Source organism: Lottia gigantea (assembly GCF_000327385.1).
Source record: "Lottia gigantea unplaced genomic scaffold LOTGIsca_23, whole genome shotgun sequence".
NCBI lineage: Eukaryota > Metazoa > Mollusca > Gastropoda > Lottiidae > Lottia > Lottia gigantea.
The window spans coordinates 50,269-67,347 of record NW_008708645.1 but is presented as its reverse complement, the minus strand read 5'-3'; the positions used below and the strand labels follow the sequence as shown (position 1 = coordinate 67,347).

Sequence of the window (17,079 nt, the reverse complement as noted above, 5' to 3'; positions counted from 1 at the left end):
AACAGTTGAAGGGAGGGAACTGATTACATCTGTTATATTAATTTGAAACCGACATTTTATATTTTTCGATTAGTTCATGATGGTGGTCGTAAATTTGGTAAATCGATTTGGTAAATATCCCTGTTTAAATGCTTCAATAAAGGCTATGAAAATAATAAATAATAAAATCCACCATGCAATAACTAAATAACATAAAATAAATAAATAAAAACATAAATAAGTTTATTAATTATTAATAAAGCATAAGTAAGAAGTAATAAAATTAAATATAATTGCCAGGCAAGGTAATGTACACCCACTGGCAGCTTTGATTTTGAATCAAGTATGAAATATTCAACCTTCAGTCATACACTTCTTTTGAATTTTATTACATGATACTAATCAATATTACCAAACTTGGAATCTGTCACAAATTGTGCCTTCTAGAGTGTTTACACACGTTCCCAAGAACAAGGGCAATAACTCATAATTTTTTTTGATTTTCAATGGGATTCATCCTTAGGTGATTATAACTAAGCTTTGTCAAAATCTGTCAAGAATTTTTCCTTATGAAGAATGTTCAAGATCAAGAGTCCTGTCTTGAACTGTAAAAAATTGAAGAGGCAAAATTAAAAATAAAAGCTAATAAAAAACAAAACGAAAGTTTGGTCTAATTTTAATTAGACAACAAATTTACCAAGTTTCATAAACATCTGTCAAGAATTGTGACTTCTACAGTAATTACAAGCTAAAAATTGAATGCATTTTCAAGATCAAGGGCAATAACTCATATTTTTTTCCATATCTTTCATTTCAATAGGGTTAATCATTGGGTGATAATAAATAATATCTCTATGTTTTGTCATCGTGTATTTATTCTAGTTTCTTCAATTCAGAAGTTCCATAGAAGTACCAATATGTTCCCTTGACATTCTGCAAGAGCCTCACGATATCATTTTTGACTGACACGGATGATGTCAATATATCCACCACATTTCATATAGGCGTATAAAAATTATCTAGTTAATAAGGTTATCACATAATGTTGCAAATTTTACTTTCCACTCTTCTTATATCACTCTTAGACACATGACGCACTGTTCTATTAGCTGTTATATCAATGTTGACGGGATGGTCGGATTCATAACTTGGGGGTAAGGCTACTGCCCCAAAAGTGGATGAATTTCCAATGTCGTTAGTGTTAGTAGCCGGGGGCCCTGCTTTAGCATTTCGAGGATACAAAATCTTCTGTTTTTGAAGCTGATTGAATATAACTAATGCTGTATCTTCATAACGTTTATAGATATATACATTATCTAGGTTTAATTTGTGAGATCTGTTCATGAGGCTGGATAATTAAAACAACTTGCTGTGACTTACATCATCATATCTTTGTTAACTGAAATGACAAAAAAAAGGAATGATATATAACTGCAAATCAAATAAGTTTGATAATTGTAACTTTCCAAGAGTCATCGCTAAAACATCTATATACCAATGCAGTAGCAAATTTCACTGCAGCCTTAGCTACAAAAAATTGAATATAGAGTCATTTACATTTAAACAAAAATAGACCTATTGTACTATGTAATAGCAGGTGACCACTAGGCCAGTTTGCATGACCAAATACTGGGAACAAAGGTTTGTAAGTGTTTTTTAGTTCCCTAATAGCCAACAATTTTAAATGGCGCTGTCCCCTCCAGTAAATACCAATGACATATCCATTAAGGGATAACAAAGGTCAAACAGGTTCAACAGTTATTTAAAGTTGAACCTACAGTACTACATAATTGTAGCAAAACAGCCTGCAGTTCTCATGACCATGAACAAATACCAGGACCAAATACCAGGAAAATGTTAAGTTTCTTGATGAAAAGGGAATTTTTTGACTTGGACTGTTTCTTAATGCAAAGAAGTAAGTAATCAAATTAAAAATGAATAAGCTTATTACATAATGTTGAAAATTTCACTTTCGACTCTTCTTATATCATTCTTAGACACATGGTGCATCGTTCAACTAGTGCTGTACGTATCTTCATAAGTTGACAAATATATACATTAAATTCGTGAGATCTGTTCATGAGGCTGGATAATTGAAACAACTTGAAGTCACTTACATCATCATATCCTTGTTAACTGAAATAACAAAAAATTAACTGAATTAATTAACTTCGCAAATAAGCCATAGCCTATAAGCTTGTGGACTTCAATCACAACATAAGAAGCTTGTCAAAAGGGGCCTCATTGTCATAGTATCAATTCTCTCTCCTTTGAGTCAAAATCCCATGATGTACAAAGCTGTTGGCATATGGAGATACCATGGCAGTGAGAAATAAGCTAATATGGGTTAAATAGAAACCTCTCCGGGCATAAAATTGCAGACATGCCCAAGCAGAAATTGAGGATGTAGACTAAAATGATTACCAAAATTCAATTTAGTAAATAGGGTAGTCAGAGAGTAGCCGATCAAAATAACTCCACAAAATGTGTTTCTTTTAACTACTATGCAAAAAAAAAAAAAACTAAAAAATAATAATTTGTAGGCCCTACCGTGATGGGGCCGACAGTGATATTGATGTTTTATAACAATCATTAGTTCTGTAAACATAATTCAAAATAGGCACTGAAGCCTATGGAACTCAAATGGTAAGCCTGGAATACCTTAGAAACAAAAAAAAGCCGAAAAACTGGAATTTATACGAACCCAATCCAAAAATTTAACAATCTATATTTAGGTCTTGATCTAGTTTCGTAAAAAAAGAAAACCCCTTCAATTATTTGGAATATGGAATTGTTTTAAAAAGTTGTACACTCGAATGGTTAGACATTATTATATATCATATCCAATTTGATTCTTGAGATGATTTCTGAATTTTCTTTACTTTCGCACCAACTGACACTCCTCTTTTCTTCGGTAGGGCAAGAGATATTTACCACGCGGAAAATAGCAAAAAGCCATTAAAATGGGTTTAAGCCAGAATGGTGACAAAGAACAAAGCTATACATTCTGCAACGATACTTGTGTCTCCTTTCTCCCTTGGAGATCAATATAGGGTGTCAACTATTTGTTTGTTTTTTAAATCCCAAAAATGACAAAAATTTAAGTCACACATGACATGACACCGGATTATGACTACTTGCAATCTTGTACTGCAGGTAGAAAATGTATTGGGTTGACGCCGTTGGCAATCATAATGAAAAATTCATTAAAAATGTTTTTCCTCATAGCACACTTTGTATGTCATTGTCTTCATTATCCAAATTAGGTGTAGAAGAGCATGACTCCATTCATTTCATTGAAGTCTACCATGACTGTTACGCATGATTATATCGATATCGCTCGGTAGAAGCGCCCACATGAAAATTACCTGATTGTGATCGTGAAAAGCAATTGGCGAGCTATTTTTATGGGGAGTTGGGGGGGGGGGGGGGCGTGTTAATCGCAAAGCCATTTTATTTGTCAAGAATGGTTTTGTTAGGGTTATAGGTTGCGATGGCTATATGTATTTTAATGCCTATTTTTGTACCATCGCGGTGCGAATAGCCACGGATCTCTTTCGATTAGACAGGATCATAACCATAAATAAGTCAAAACTCTGACAGCAACCTAGTCAGAAACATATGCCTCTATTCCATCCTCAGATAGCTATTTGGACAGTTGTCGTCTGGTGTACAACTGTAAATATAGCTATAGCGACTTTGCTGTAATTTACCTCGCGTGGCAAATAGACACCCTCCATCAGTGGACGGCCCTGTTATATTTATAACTCAATGTAGCTGACTAATTTTGTGGCCAATTGATACACTCATTTAGGGGATGATAGTTGTAGTTAAATCAAGAAACGAAAATATTATAGTTCAAATAAAACGTCTTTAAAAGGCGAGAATTGAATAAAATCATAAACTTCTTTGATTATACCTGAAAATATTTCTAAAATACATCTATGTATCTACTTGATCAAAATGAGATTGTTTGAAATGGTTAATTAAAAACGGAGTTTAGACCTACTAATTGTTAACTAGGCAACATGAACAATTTTTATTGTAGAGCCCTATATGAAGACTGGAAACCTTTAAAATACGTAGGAGACATATTTCTCTACTGTAGGACTACAGTAGTTTTCTAACACCTACAAAGTCCAAAGCATAACGAACTTAAAAAGTTTGCGTAACGTTTGGCAAAAAACTGACCGATTTAGAAAAATTGAAATAAACGAAAATGTAAAATAATTTTAAGTGATTGGTTCACTGGAACCAACAATTTTGTTCATAATTCCATGGATGACCTTCCGCAAAAATTTACCAATTCTTTAATTTGCCATGTTGATGCTTTGATCATCTTTGACTTGTCAGTTGGCCATATCAGTCACTGGCCAGGTAGGCAAAATGAGGTGCTTATTGTGATCTAGCATAACATTTTTGGACAATTATAATTGAAATTGTCCTATTCGGTCAGGCTATTCTCCAGCATAAAAAAAGAGGTAGGCCTGGAAGAAAGAAAAGGGATGAACTAGGCTACAGGATAGGCCATTTTTTATACGCCTTAATTTTTTGATTGCGTAATAGAAATTTACAGGCACCAAAAAGTCAACTAAAAATTGTGCGAGGTTTACAGCTCACGGCATTTTCTTTTATTGGGTTTATCTCAAATAGAACATTCAAGGCGTAGTAAAAGGTTTTTTAAGAGATGTGAGAGGTTCCTTGAAAAATAAATCGTTTTTTGTCATGTTATTGTAATTTATAGTTAAATTCTTCTTTTTGTACACCACCAATGGTCGGCCATAAAAATTGGTCAGTGGACACAAAATTTGGCCAAAACAAAATTGGGACGAAGCCAAAACAGCCAGGAAGAAATTTAGTAAAAAATGGCGTCTGATGAGTGGCGAATGTGTACTGACTGGCTTGTAAGATGTCAAATATTGCCATCAGATCACAAAGCTAATCAAGTTCAGGCCAGTGCCTTTGATTTGGCACAAGCCTTGAGAGATGGAGTACTCATATGTCATCTGCTTAATCAGCTGTCCCCGAGTTGCGTAGACCAAAGGGATTTTAGTCCAAGACCACAAATGTCACAGGTTTGTATTGTATTTTAATAGTTGACATAACGTCAATAATGATACAATATTAGTTCCTGGTCACTGATAATACCAATTACTCCTTTTGGACCTTATATAATCTATTCTGTGTCTTTACACTGTTTATTGAATTGAATTTTTACTGAATTGAATCTTTGCCAATCAATTCGTATAAATTAAAATATCAACTATTTATTTAGATATTTACAAATACTAGGCTTGAGTTACTTGAGAGCTTTAGATTATTACCTTTTTGGTTTTTGAAAATGTTAAATAGATATTTTATTAGTTATCGGCTTTGACTAAGGAAAAAATGCATCAAAATTTGGGTTATTGGTATTAATTTACAAAAATATGGTGAACAAATTGAGCATAGATATTTTAAATTGAATTTTAGTCACATAAGTTTAAAGGGATAGGTATGCCATTTTCGGTGGTTGATTTGGGTCTTGATTATATGTAAATAGTTTTCAGAAGTAGGCTATTAGAAATGTACAAAAATTGGATAATTCTTTCCTTAAAATTAATTTCCCTTTCTATTCCTATAAAATGTCTTTTATGACAGTGACTCAATAAAAGATGAGTCGTGTCTTTTTAACTTCAAATATGGATAATTCTAAACACACATGGAATAAAGGCTCAAACTTCTATGATGACATGTGAACGCCTTACTGATTAGCTCAGCTCAAAGATTCTGTTCTTCTCAGCCAGAAACTGTTGGATGGTTTGAGCATATAGCACAGAAAGTTGTCAATTTGAAGAAGCCACAAGTTAAACTGCCACAACTCTCGCCTCACCTTGCACAGTCAACATTATGCAGTCTTTAGGCATCCTGAGGATTAATTTGAAGGGAAAATCTTAAAATAAACCAGTCCTGGAACTTTTCTGACCCACACCTCATTATATTGTCACTGTTTGAATTGTCATGGGTATGGATTGTACACAATATTTCTGTATTGAATCTTGTGTTGCTAATTTTTTTTTTAATTATTTTATTATTTATTTTTTCAGTTTTTATGTATGAAAAATATCAGAACATTTCTACAGACATGTAAAAGAAATTTTGGATTACGTGATTGTGACTTGTTTCAACCAGTAGATTTATTTGATGTTAAAAATTTCAGAAAGGTAAGTTTAGCATGAGAAGGTGTAATTTCAAAACTTTCTTGTAGGGCTGGGAAAATGATCGAAATGAATGATTATCGTTGCTAGGAATTTATAATTTCTATTATCAATTATCAAATTTCATAATAGATTATATGTCAAAGTTACATTTTCTCCACTGTACCCGTTAATAAGTAAGCTTACTCTCACCTGGTTTCCCTTCTGCACATAACATACCCACAATAACCAATCAAAGCAAGAATATACTTCCATGACGCAAAAAAAACCCATGAAATTAAGAATTCTGGCATGTTTTTAATAAAGTATTTACAGGGTTTCTCAATTGAATTATTTCGATTATTAATCGATTATTGATCCGTAGTCTGCCATCGATAATCGATGTCAATTTGGAAAGCAATACCCAGCCCTATTTCCTTGGTCATAAAATATAGTAAATTTTTGATAGAGAATTAGATAAAACTTGATGTGAGTCTTTGTAATCACCCAAGCATGAATCCTGTTGAATATTAGAAATATCTAAAAATATTTAGTATGAGTTATTGCCCTTGGTCTTGACTTTAACTTGTAAACACTTGTGAAGGCATAATTCTTGATGGATTTTGATTGAAACTTGACTATCAAAATTTGTAATTTGGTGAAATTGTTTATTATCACCCAAGGATGTACCCTATTGAAAATCAAAAAATCTAAAAAACTAATTTGTATGAGTTATTGACCGTGTTCTTGAAAACACTTTTAAATTTTTCCTTGTAAACACTGAAAGGCACGATTCTTGCTGGATTTTGACAAAATTTAGTAATTTTGTTCAGTATCACCCCAAAAAGTTCAAAAGAAGTTTATGACTGAAGGTTGAACATTTCATACTGGTGATTGTTACTGTACTGCCAAATATTTTTATTCAAAATCAAAGTTGCCAGTGGGCAAATATTACCTTGCCTGGTAAGCTAACTTGGTATAGTCTCATTCTCATCATTATTGCTTCTCACTGCAGTGGATGTATATTGTAAGCTTTCAATTGTATTTGTAGGTATTAGAAACCTTGTCGAAATTATCCAAAACAGATTTGGCTGTTGGCAAATACAGGTATGACATAACATCTTTTTCAATTTTTGCATTTTTCAGATTGGTCATTCACATTGACTTTGTAATCTACAATTTTCAGTTTTCATATTACCAAAGTCAACCTTAGGTTATCTTAATTTACCACTGTGAGCTTAGACAGGCTGGAGATTTTGAGGTCATTACGTCATCTAATGATGTTCCTGATGAAGCGTGACGTCGAAAAAATTTCACCTACGAATATCAAAATTTTGAAAATAGCTTTTTGTTTGTAATAAAATTGTCTAACACTAACTGTAAATTTTCTGACTGATTAAAATAAAACTGCCAAAGTTGAAATAACGCAAAAATTAGAATTCAGAAAAATCATAATTTGAAAATATTTTTAAATTGCTGTTCTTATCATAATAATAAATAAAAAATGCAGTACCGTAAATTAGGAAAAGCGTAAAATCAAAAGACATTATTTCTGGATATTGAACAAAAAATGCATTGAATTACATTTTCACAATTTAGTTTCACAAGTTTAATAATGACGTTGCATCAGTGATATTGAGGAATATATAGTTTTGGCTTCGTGCTCAGGGCAGGATTCGCAAAAAAAACAACATACAAAGCTAGAGCTGCATGGTTATGGCACTGAAACAGTACGTCGTATCCTAGGAAGCCAACAGATCATGTATCTCTATAACTTTTCATGAGGTTTCTGTCATTAACTGCTCACAAGTATATATATATCTCTATGTTTCTTCAAATGTAAGTGTTTTTAGAAATTCAAAACTAAATTATTGATATGGATTTTGTGTGTGTTAGATTGTATTTTCTATATCACAAGTAGGGATCCATGTTCTAACAATTTCTGAAAGAAAGGCAAGTTAGGCGATGCAAGGAAAAGTGTAGACGTGTATCCAGGGTTCGCACATCCTTGAAAAACCCTTGAATTCCGTCTGTTGCCTTGAAAAACCTTGATTTAAAAAAAAGTCTTTGAAAACACGATAAAAACCCATTTTCTCTAAAAAAGTCCTTGAATTTTGAGTTGAGTCAAATTGTGTATATTTTTATCATTAACCTCATTGACAAATATTAACTATCTTTATTGATTTCACAGTTCAGAAGTAAGGTACATGTGTATTCTGTCAGGAAATGTTTATTTATCACTGTTCTGACTTAAATTCACTTAAAAGGTTAAATATGCCATAGCGAACATTTCAATACATTTGTAGATTGCGACTATTTGTAATATTACAATGACTACAAGGTGGCCGGTAAAAATGAAGAAACATGAGAAAAAGTACTTAAACAAAATTGAATACGTGAACCTTTATCATTTAAAAATTGATTTCCAATGAAATTGATTAATAATTGTTAATCTGATAACTATGACAGATTGAACAACATAGCGGTACTGATACTATTGAAAATTGGTATGTTCATGTAAACTTATATATCAAATTACAAATTACATCTGATGACGACACTTATATATTGTGTTGAAACGTTATGTGCCCAACCTTATTAAAGAAGTGTGTTGTATTCCATAATATTGTCTTGTGTTTTGTTATACAAGTAGCTGTTAAATTTGTCAAGAGAAAAGTCCATTGAGAAAACCAGTTTTTTTACTAAATTTTTTTGTTATTTTTTTTTCTTCAAGAGGATTTCCCAACGATGTTAAGCACTTTTCTGGGCATACATATAATAATGATTTGGAAGCAACGTAAGTTTTAGAATGGCACGAAATGTTTAATCTGTGTTCTTGCAACTAATCCATCATTAATCAAAATTGTTGTGATGATTAGTGAGAATGCACTTATTTGATCTACTAACCCCTCTTACTTTTATGTTGTAGTTTTCCTAGATTCAGATGAAAGAATTCGATATTCAGCATTTAACTTTAATATAGATCTTGACTTATTTGTTTCAAAATTGATAGAAGTGGTTTAAAGTGAAAACTATAAACCAAAAGCTATAGAAAATGTATCGCATAACGTATCTGAAAGTTTTAACTAAAAGAATTCAATTTGTCAATTTTGTAACTCTCAAACTTTACGTTAAAGGTTACATAACCTTTTAAAAGTCGTTAGATAACTACAGTACGCATTTGAGTAAAATAAACGCCTAATTGTAGAGAAATATGTTTTCTAAAGATTTCAACTGAATATAACAAGCCATTAAAAAGCCAATCACCTAAACTAGGTCAAACTACTTAATTAACATTTAGTACTCTCCGTTTTTAATTAACCCTTTTTAAACAAATTTAGTTTGATCAAGAAGATACATAGATATTAATAGATTACTTTAGCATATACGTTTTTCATAATGAAAATATTTTACAAAAAAAGCAGGATGCCCCTTTAAGTTAACTTCAGCTAGTTTCAAAATGGATATTGACTCTAGTCAAATGTGATGTTGATTTTCAAGTATGCATATTGATAAAGTTATAACTTATACTATTTTATTGACGCAAATATTGAAAGTGCTATTGCTTCTTCAGTTTTCAACCAAATTTCAATTTATGGGGGGTATTGAGTATTGCAAAGAGTGAGAACTTTCTTTGTAGAACACATTTTGAATCTGAACAAGAAAAATCCCTAAAAACTGACCTCTTGGTTTCAAAATTTGCTGTTTTATTCAATAAGAAATCTTTTTTTTATAAGGTCTTCTGATAACGTAGTACACCTGCTGTGGACAATCGCAAATAACAAACAAAATGGAACGAACGGACCTGACAAAAAACGTCTACAAGGCAACATGATTCACGATTACCATAAACTCATTAAAAACAACAATAATATCATAACTTACATTGCAACATGATAAATTGAAAAACAATACAAGGATATCTAATATTAATAGTATAATTCGAAAATAGCTATTGAAGTAAAACAACATCTTAGTGGCAACGCAGATATAAACTTCTGGTCAAAATGTAAACAATACAAAGAAATAAGGATTTGAATTTGGAATTCATGGTCATTACATATCTGATGCCTTTGCTAAAATGTGTCTCGCTTTTACACAATACAGTGAATTCTGCTCATGCGCCTACCATTCACCAAGCAATCACCATCAATTTACAACCACAAGAAAGTCCACTCTACAACTAATATAATATATAATATAATTAACGACTGACAAGTGACCACTTTCATTACACCACCAGCAACCATGTATAACACCCCCATGTAAGAAAAATGAATCAATTAAAGATGGGTTTCCTTATTTTTTTAGTGTCAAATTAAGCAAACCAACAAACTGGTGTCATTAGTGTCAATTTGCTAATCCTCCAAAGATTAATTATTCAATTGTTAATTAATTAGATCAGTCTAAAGATATAAATTGACCATCAAAATAAAATAGTTTTGGTGTTTATTCTGACTGAATTCTTTTCTAAGAGACCATCTCCAATAAGGGACCGCTTTGGATTATTCCTTTGAGTAGTCTCTTGATACAGTTTCTACTGTACATAAAAAAAAAAAAAAAACTTAACAATAATGCATGGCACAATAAAAACAGTCTTGCAACAACACAGTCCTTGCCTGGAAATATTTAAATCAACTGAAAATATTCAAATCAACAACTGGAAATATTCAAATCAACTGGAAATATTCAAATCAACTGGAAATATTTAAATCAAATGGAAATATTTATATAAACTGGAAATATTTAAATCAACTAGAAATATTTAAATCAACTGGAAATATTTAAATATTTAAATCAACTTTAAATCAACTGGAAATATTTGAATCAACTTTAAATCACTTGGAAATATTTTAATCAAGTGGAAATATTTAAATCAAGTGGAAATATTTCAATCAACAGGAAATATTTATAAACTGGAAATATTTAAATAAACTGGAAATATTTCAATCAACAGGAAATATTTAAATCAACTGGAAATATTTAAATCAACTCCTGGAAATATTTAAATAAACTGGAAATATTTAAATCAAGTGGAAATATTTCAATCAACAGGAAATATTTAAATAAACTGGAAATATTTCAATCAACTGGAAATATTTCAATCAACTGGAAATATTTCAATCAACTAGAAATATTTTAATATTTCAATCAACTAGAAATATTTATATAAACTGGAAATATTTATATAAACTGGAAATATTTAAATCAACTGAAAATATTCAAATCAACTACAAATATTTAGATAAACTGGAAATATTTCAATCAACTAGAAATATTTATATAAACTGGAAATATTTCAATCAATTGGAAATATTTCAATTAATTGGAAATGTATAAATCAACGAAAAATATTCAAATCAACTGGAAATATTTCAATCAACTTTTACTGCACAGCACGTTCTCTGGCTTATCACATTTATATTAAACATCAATACCATCTTACAGATATTGGGAGATTCCATCTGAAATCACCCATTTTGAAAATTGTTGCAGGTCACCCAATAACCCTATACTTTTAACTATGTGGTGCATCTGGATACCCTTGCATTACTTGATCAAAACCCAAGCTGACTTCGTTCTTAATCAACGGTTGTTGGCCCATCTTCTTCCATGAATTCTTCTAAATAAGCTTTTAGTCCTGGCCAGTAATACTTCGACTTAATCTTTTCAATTACTATGGTGATTCCAAGGTGAGTACTTGTGGGTGGTTTGTGTGAAAGTTTCACAATATAGGCACTGTTAGGTTCTATAGCACAGTCGGTTAGAGCGGCATGTGATAGTTCAGTGGCTATGACTAAATCATCTTCACTCATAATTCCAGTCAACCCAGCTGTAAATGGGTATGGATAATCCAGGAAAGACCAATGCCAAGAGGTTTGGCCAAGAACCAGCTCGCAGCTCTTGTGCGACTTTGGCTTGCTCTCACGTTTAGTGTTAAATAAATACCGATAATGATTCTATTTATTGAGCAATTTCAAAAATACTAAAAGCGTATGTAGTATTAAACAATAAAAATACCACCCTAAAAATTACACTCTGATAATCTAGTTTTATATTTCAAAAAAAAGTTTATGCTGTATCTTAATAATGACCAGTGAAAAGGTTTACAAGAAACATAAGGGTATATCTATTTTGTTTTCGGGAAAGGGAGGGTTTGATTCTCCCAAATGTACAGGCCTAGGGTGGAGCAGACACTTTATTTAGAAATTAGGATTAAGGGTCTTGATATTGGGTTTTCTTCTGTTCTTATTCTGATCTGAAATTAGAAAAAATAACTCGCCCAATGGGCGAGAAGTATAGTATCTGTTATGTACTGATTGTTTGTAGTTTACTATGAACAATATTATCATTTAAGTTCTTAGTGAAAAGGTTTACAAGAAACATAAGGGTATATCTATATTGTTGTTATAGTGTGTAAGAAATACACCACAAAATCATTAAAGAGTAGTTACATTTTAGCGTTATTTGATTTTGAAGCTTACAAACTAATTTTCAATTGAAGATAGCCTTTATAACATAACATATAACAAGATCCTTTAACCCACCCCTTAAAAGTAAAACCTGTCCCCTGAATGTAAGACTTGTACCTGAGAATAGAGAACCTGGGTAAGACTTGTACCTCATAAGAAAAACCCTTCCCAGTGTTGGGAAGTTATTACTGAATTAGAATCAACCTCAAACATCAAAGAGATTTGCCATCATGGGTTTATAATATTGATGATAATGATATGACCATGGTCAAGTATAAATTTGGTAATAATTGGATGAACGATAAATATCATAGAATAACAGTTTTTATACAGTTTGATGAAATTTGAAAGGCTGTGTATGTTTATGTGTGATTTTGATTATAATTTAATAAATTGTCATTGAGATATTGCCTTGTTTTATAGAATATCTTTAAAAATTGAGACATGAGAGCAGTGTTAAGGTGATACTAGACCAATACATCTGTCCAGCCTCTAACAGATGTCAGCTGGTGTAGGGACAGAAAAAATAGCCGCTGATAAATGCCCTGCTCCGCAGGTTTTTAAACCTATTTAGATACCCTGGATCTGCAAAACCCATATATATTTGGAAAGATGAATATTATTGTAGTTCAGTCATACCATCATTTTCTCCCCACACCATTTATGTCACATCTCCAGTTCCATCAAAGGTTTTTTTTGGGGAAACTGATCTACCATCAGCCATTTAAAACTGCGTGCAATTTTAAAGGTCACAGAGTCATGTGATACTATCAAAACGAAGGTTACAGCAATGCCCAAAACTAATTTACAACTCTAATTTACAATCATGTTAAAGGTAATTCAATATTATGTTAGAGAAAAGGTATCACAGGGACTTTTTCTTCTGAATCTACTCCAGCTGACAACCGTCAAAATACCCTTTCATTTAAGTGGGTGTATGTTACCTTGCCTGACAAGTTATCTTTTATTTTAGTGGTTTCCCACCTGATAATGTACATAGTTCTGAAGATGAGGATATTTATGGTAACCTGCAAGATTTAGCCGAGTAAGTAAACATTTTTCATAATATGTAATAGGCACATATACCAATCTACAATTTTTTTTCAAAATAGTATTTAATTCAATATTGAAATACCAATGTGATAACCTTCCTGTGAATCCAGCAAGGGATTCTTTGAGTTTTTATACACCCACATTATAATATGTTCATTAAAACAGAAGACACACAAACCATTTCACAACGTTTTTTACTGGTCCTTGTTTAGCTGATCCAAATAATGTAGATACTCTATAGCACAACACATGGGTTAACATTCAAAAAAATAATCTGCTATAGAAAACAACAAAGTAGTCCTATAATATGGTCGTATATTGCGGTCACCTCTGTCTTTTTTTTATATTGAAAAGACATTTACATATTGCTTCTTAACTCTTTTTTTTTTATCAGCGCTTAAGGTGATTAGTTGTAGGTCAACCTGCAATTTATCTCAGTCTATATTATTTATTTTTCTCAAACATTGGTACAACAAATTTGACATTTATGGGAATTGGAATATAACCTTCAAGTACTGATTATCCAACATTGCATTAAAACAGTCTGTTGATCCGTCCGTATCCTTGATAGATTTTGACGAAGTGAAATTGTTTATTATCATGATGAACCCTAAAATCAAAAACAGTTTTATAAGAGTTATTGACCTTGTTCTTGAAAACACTTACAAATTTTAGCCTGTAAACACTAAAAGACACAGTTCTTGCCCAATTTTGACAAAACTTAGTAATGTAATTCAGCATCGCCCCAAAAAGTTCAAAAGAAGTGTATGACTGAAGGTTGAATATTTCATACTGGTGATTGTTACTCTACTGATAAATATTTTTATTCAAAATCAAAGCTGCCAGTGGGCGTATATTGCCCAGCAAGCTATCTTTAACAAATTTTGAAATATGTTTTTCATATGTTTTTGCTTCAAAATATACATAAGAATGCACAAATTCAATTCAATTTTTCAGACGCTCCATGAGAGACTTCAGACTTTTGCGCATCTACAGAACTGGCACATTTGGAATTTAGCCTGGACAGTTGTCCCCCATTGAATGAGTCTACCCCCAGTCTCATGAGTCTGGCGCTGCTTCTGTTGTGACTTTGATAAATTTATCTTATATTACAGTGAAAATGACCTGCTTGACCAAGAAGAAATCTATGATAGTGTACAAAATGATAATGATGATGATGAAATTTATAATGATGTTATACAATTACAGAAAGACAACAGACGACTTTCAACAGTAAGTCTTCTTAACCTTCTCACCTTTATGAGATTCCCCACTGATAGTGTGGTTGGGATTGAAACCCACCCCAACAGATTTCATGATTTGATTCTTCTCAGGACCCCATCCTCTGTATCATTCCCAAACTCAACACTGATTGGTTATTTCCCATCAAAATTCAAAGCCCATAAAATTTTTAGAAAAATAGGATGCGATTCAACTTCATCAAAGTCCATCAAAGTTTTCTGTGACTGCCAAAAATCCTTCAAAGCCTGCGATCAAGAAAACTTTTATAATCAGGCTTAAGACAAGAATTTATTTCTTAAGTTTGCGAGCTATAAACTTTACTCTGTGGGCTTTTGTAAAACATCTTGTTGGGTACTTTCCTGGGCTAAAGCTCATTGTATTATATTTTGTCTTGATTGTTCTGTGTTTCAGCAATCATTACCACCTCCTACCTGCAAAAGAGAACATTGTATAAAAGAATTGATAGATACAGAGAAAAACTATGTTGATGCACTGAATATGATTGTTGTGGTAGGTTTTCTTACATTTCAGCTAAGAGATGCATCACTTACTTAGAGACAATATGAACTCAATTGATATGACTCTGATATGGCCACATGAACGAAATGAAATGGACCTGATGGATGTAAAATTTATGATCTCAAACTTGTTCAATAGGAATATATATATTCATCAGTTAGACTTACCAGGTGTCATGACTAAAGAATTTAATCTCTATATAAGACAATATATCCATTAAACTTAGGATTTATCAAAAAGCATGTTAAATCACCAGATTGACCTGAAATAGGATCTCTTTCCATGTTACATCTCTAGATTGACCTCAAATAGGATCTCTTTCCATGTTAAATCACTAGATTGACCTCAAATAGGATCTCTTTCCATGTTAAATCACTAGATTAACCTCAAATAAGATCTCTTTCCATGTTAAATCACTAGATTGACTTTCACTAGATTGACCTCAAATAGGATCTCTTTCCATGTTAAATCACTACATTGACCTCAAATAGGATCTTTGACAACAAATAGGATCTTTTTCCATGTTAAATCACAAGATTGACCTAAAATAGGATCTCTTTCCATGTTAAATTACTAGATTGACCTCAAATAGGATCTCTTTCCATGTTAAATCACAAGATTGACCTCATATTGTAGATTACATCTTAGATGACTAGATTCTTTGAAAGTCTAATTGCCGCTGTAACCATGCTTGGCACTTTCTATATTTCAGCATTTCATTAAAAAATTAACTACTGTTTTGAATGTACAAGAAAGGGGCATAATTTTTGGTAATATTGAGGTGAGTGCTTCTGATTTCACTTTAAAAATGTTTGTAGGTCAAAATGATTCAAAAGTTGAAATCTGCTGCTAATTCAAAAGTGGAAATACTGAGTTTGTTGGTATATTGAAATTTGCTGTTTTGAATATGAACTTCAAAATAGTACTGATAATATTAAAATGACTTAGCGTTGATAGAAATATAAATTTTTGTTAGTTGACATTGAAAAAAAAAACACACTTTCATTAGAAGGAGCTAATTTGTACTATTTTTTTATCAACGCAAAATTATTTTAAGATTATCAGTATTGGTTTGAAGCATTTGATCAAATTCTCTTTAGTAAAAAGGGCAAAATTTGATATACCAACAAACTTGCTCAGACAATAGTGAGTTTTTTTTATCAGTATGGAAAATGTTGAGTCTATTAAAATGAGTAGATAATATAAAGAAACCAGGCTAATTGATTGATATATTGTAATTCATTGCCTGACGTGCTTTTTCTTTTTTATCTTTGCAGAAATTATATGAAATACATAAAGCATTTTATGATGATTTATTAAGAACAGTGATGTCTTCCTCAGCAAAATTAGCTGATATTTTTATTCGATATAAAACCGAACTTGTAATTTATGGAGACTATTGTGCTAATTTACCATCTGCCCAGGAATCAATAGATAAATTATGTGAAGCTGAAATGCCTCGACAAAAAATTCAGGTGAGCAAAAAGTGTGTTATTTTAATTTTCATCTTGGGAATGATATGCATTGTTTCGGTGAGTTGCAGATGTGTTTGTCAGCCTGAAGTTTCATGTTCGGGCTAGGGATAAATTATTGATGTAGGTTGGAGGGGCTGACATGGAAAACTCGTCTAGTCATTT

The 17,079-nt window shown here is 31.8% G+C and overlaps 1 protein-coding gene across 1 annotated transcript in view; it reads left to right on the top strand.

Annotated features, from left to right (window-relative positions):
• Positions 1-4,844: 4,844 nt before the first annotated feature.
• The window catches only part of LOTGIDRAFT_159983 (hypothetical protein), a gene marked incomplete at both ends in the record, with an annotated part of 42,016 nt that continues 29,781 nt past the window's right edge, over positions 4,845-17,079 (top strand). The window contains 9 exons of the mRNA XM_009054877.1: positions 4,845-5,054; positions 6,066-6,182; positions 7,207-7,262; positions 8,890-8,952; positions 13,602-13,673; positions 14,797-14,914; positions 15,335-15,433; positions 16,155-16,223; positions 16,720-16,917. Coding sequence (XP_009053125.1) covers positions 4,845-5,054; positions 6,066-6,182; positions 7,207-7,262; positions 8,890-8,952; positions 13,602-13,673; positions 14,797-14,914; positions 15,335-15,433; positions 16,155-16,223; positions 16,720-16,917 — 1,002 coding nt within the window. The remainder of the gene's footprint in view (positions 5,055-6,065; positions 6,183-7,206; positions 7,263-8,889; positions 8,953-13,601; positions 13,674-14,796; positions 14,915-15,334; positions 15,434-16,154; positions 16,224-16,719; positions 16,918-17,079) is intronic.